The sequence below is a fragment of the Etheostoma spectabile genome, chromosome 18 (assembly GCF_008692095.1).
Source record: "Etheostoma spectabile isolate EspeVRDwgs_2016 chromosome 18, UIUC_Espe_1.0, whole genome shotgun sequence".
NCBI classification, from domain to species: Eukaryota; Metazoa; Chordata; class Actinopteri; order Perciformes; family Percidae; genus Etheostoma; species Etheostoma spectabile.
The window spans coordinates 14,147,748-14,150,002 of NC_045750.1; the positions used below are offsets into that span (position 1 = coordinate 14,147,748).

Below are 2,255 nucleotides of genomic sequence, written 5' to 3' on the forward strand. Positions count from 1 at the left end.
ATTAAAATTATAGACTGATCATTTCTTTCAGTGGGCAAATGTACAAAATCAGCAGGGGAACAAATACCCTCCCTGTACTTGTGTGAAAATGTTCAAGCCGCAGATTCAGTTTGCATCCAATCAAACCAGTTTAGCCAGGGACGTCAGATTGGACAATACGGATGGAAATCAACCTACTTTAACTCTTATTAGCACGTTGTGCTGTGTAATTTTCAGGTGGTGCTACACTTTAGTGGTTCTAAACATGGGGCTCAGAACCCCCACCCAAGTGATCCCAAGATAAATATGAGGGGACAATGATGACTAAAGGAATTTGACATAACATTTTTTTTTTTAAGTTTTCTTGTGAAATACTAGAACTTCCTCTTTGTGCGAACTCTCATTTCATGTCCACATCGAGGCCACATCCTGTGAAGTTGGATCACAAATACAATGTATACTGGGGGGATTCGATGTACATTTTGATAATAATATACAAGAACAATTAGTCCGGTATGATATCTCACGACTGTTATGCGCGAAGTATTACATTTTATTGACATGTTTGGTCAATCCTTATTATCGCACAAGGGAAAAGTTTGGGAATGTGTTTAATGATTACTCCACTGTTGACTCTGTACAGAGCAAAGGTGCTTCTCTCCAACTATAATCTCTGAAACACTGTAGCACATGCAGCCTGGAAAAACCTGGATATTCAACAAGAATATGTGACGAAAAAATGCTCTTTCCTTTTCCTGGGACGTCTGCAAGAAATTTGTGCAAAATGAAATATGTCAGAAAAATCCATGCTTGTAATAAAATGCAGTCCAGCACAATATCCCTGCAATAAAGTATACCTTTGTGAAATGTATGAGATTAAAAATAATTATCTTATAGAGTGCACAGAACATAAAAATGATTAACTCAAAATAAAAATACAGACAGCAACATGAGTCATGTACTAAAAGAGCAACAACATATACCAAATAAAGGTCAAATGCACAGCCAAAGACAAACAGTACAGTCACCAATAGACCTCATCTAACTGCAGACCACACGTCTGTGAAAACCTTAACAAAATCTTTACAAAAATTAAAATGTATTGCTGGGCTTTTGCATAAAAGGAAAGTAGTGTGTTCATTTTCAATCCAAATTAGGCTACTGCAGAGAAAGTACCAAAAACAAACAATCCTAAAGTACTGTTGCAGAAGCCTCTCTCCTGTGTGTCTGAGGATGACCCACCTCCTCCTCGCCGCTGTCAGGCACTCTGCAGTAGACCTCTCCAATGGACGGGTCGTAGGAGTCGATGTGGCTCCGACTAGGGGTGAACTTCCCTCCAATGTAGTTCTCCAGAACCAAGTATGGGCGCTGCTCTGAGGCGTTCGGCATGGTTGCAAACCGATGATATCAAACTAATACAATAGACTGAGAGAATGACTGCTGCAGGTAATGTGTTTAACCATATGGTTCCTAAATGGTTGGCTTTGTACTGCTCCTCCTACTTGACAGCAGCCTTGTCACATTTCACAATAAAATGCACTAGGGTGTGCAGAAGCGGTAGGCTAATTATTCTCCCAGGCATTGGTTATGAATTCAAAGTTCTCATAGGTACTGATAAGAGCTCATTAAATAGATCTCCAAAGCTAGTGTAAAAATGAAGTATTCAGTTGTTACGACTATTGCACTGCTGAGTGCAGTAGACATGTAAGAAGAATCAGCACCACTACTCTAAATTCACAAAAAACACATTTAAGATACAGGTATGACATAAATAAAGTGGTCTATTCCGTCAGTTTTGTTGGGACTTTGCTCTATTGAGTGTAATAAAGTGTAACGTGTATAAAACTTGGACTTCTCTATTATGTTGTAATAAAAGTGGAGCTTCCAAGTTCATTCTTGGCCTTGGAATTAGAAGTTGACTGTCCTGAAAGTGCCAAGAAAAAAACAGGGAAACTGGTTAAACCCCATTTGCTGAACAGCTCCAGAAAAGCTGCCAGATCAATGGACCTTGAGAAAGAAGAGCAGGCCTGTAGGATCAGTAACCTCCTCAGGCTCAAGTCTATGTCCTTAAAGACTTTGTCCTATTTAAATGTTAAAGATTAAGCCTTTTTTCTCACCACTGAATTAGACGCAACTACATGTTTTATATTCCTATGAGCACAAGGAGAAATGCTAACCAGAGATGGCAAAAGTACTCACTACCCGTACTCAAGTAGAAGTACAGATACTTGTGTTAAAAAATACTCTGGTAGAAGTACTGATTTAACTTCTTTACT

General features: G+C 38.9%; 1 protein-coding gene across 1 annotated transcript in view; it reads right to left on the reverse strand.

Moving 5' to 3' along the window:
* aldh8a1 (aldehyde dehydrogenase 8 family, member A1) overlaps positions 1–1,485 on the reverse strand; it is a 7,370-nt gene extending 5,885 nt beyond the window's left edge. Inside the window, exon 1 of the mRNA XM_032543465.1 lies at positions 1,222–1,485. Coding sequence (XP_032399356.1) covers positions 1,222–1,368 — 147 coding nt within the window. The 5' untranslated portion in view covers positions 1,369–1,485. The remainder of the gene's footprint in view (positions 1–1,221) is intronic.
* Positions 1,486–2,255: the final 770 nt, after the last annotated feature.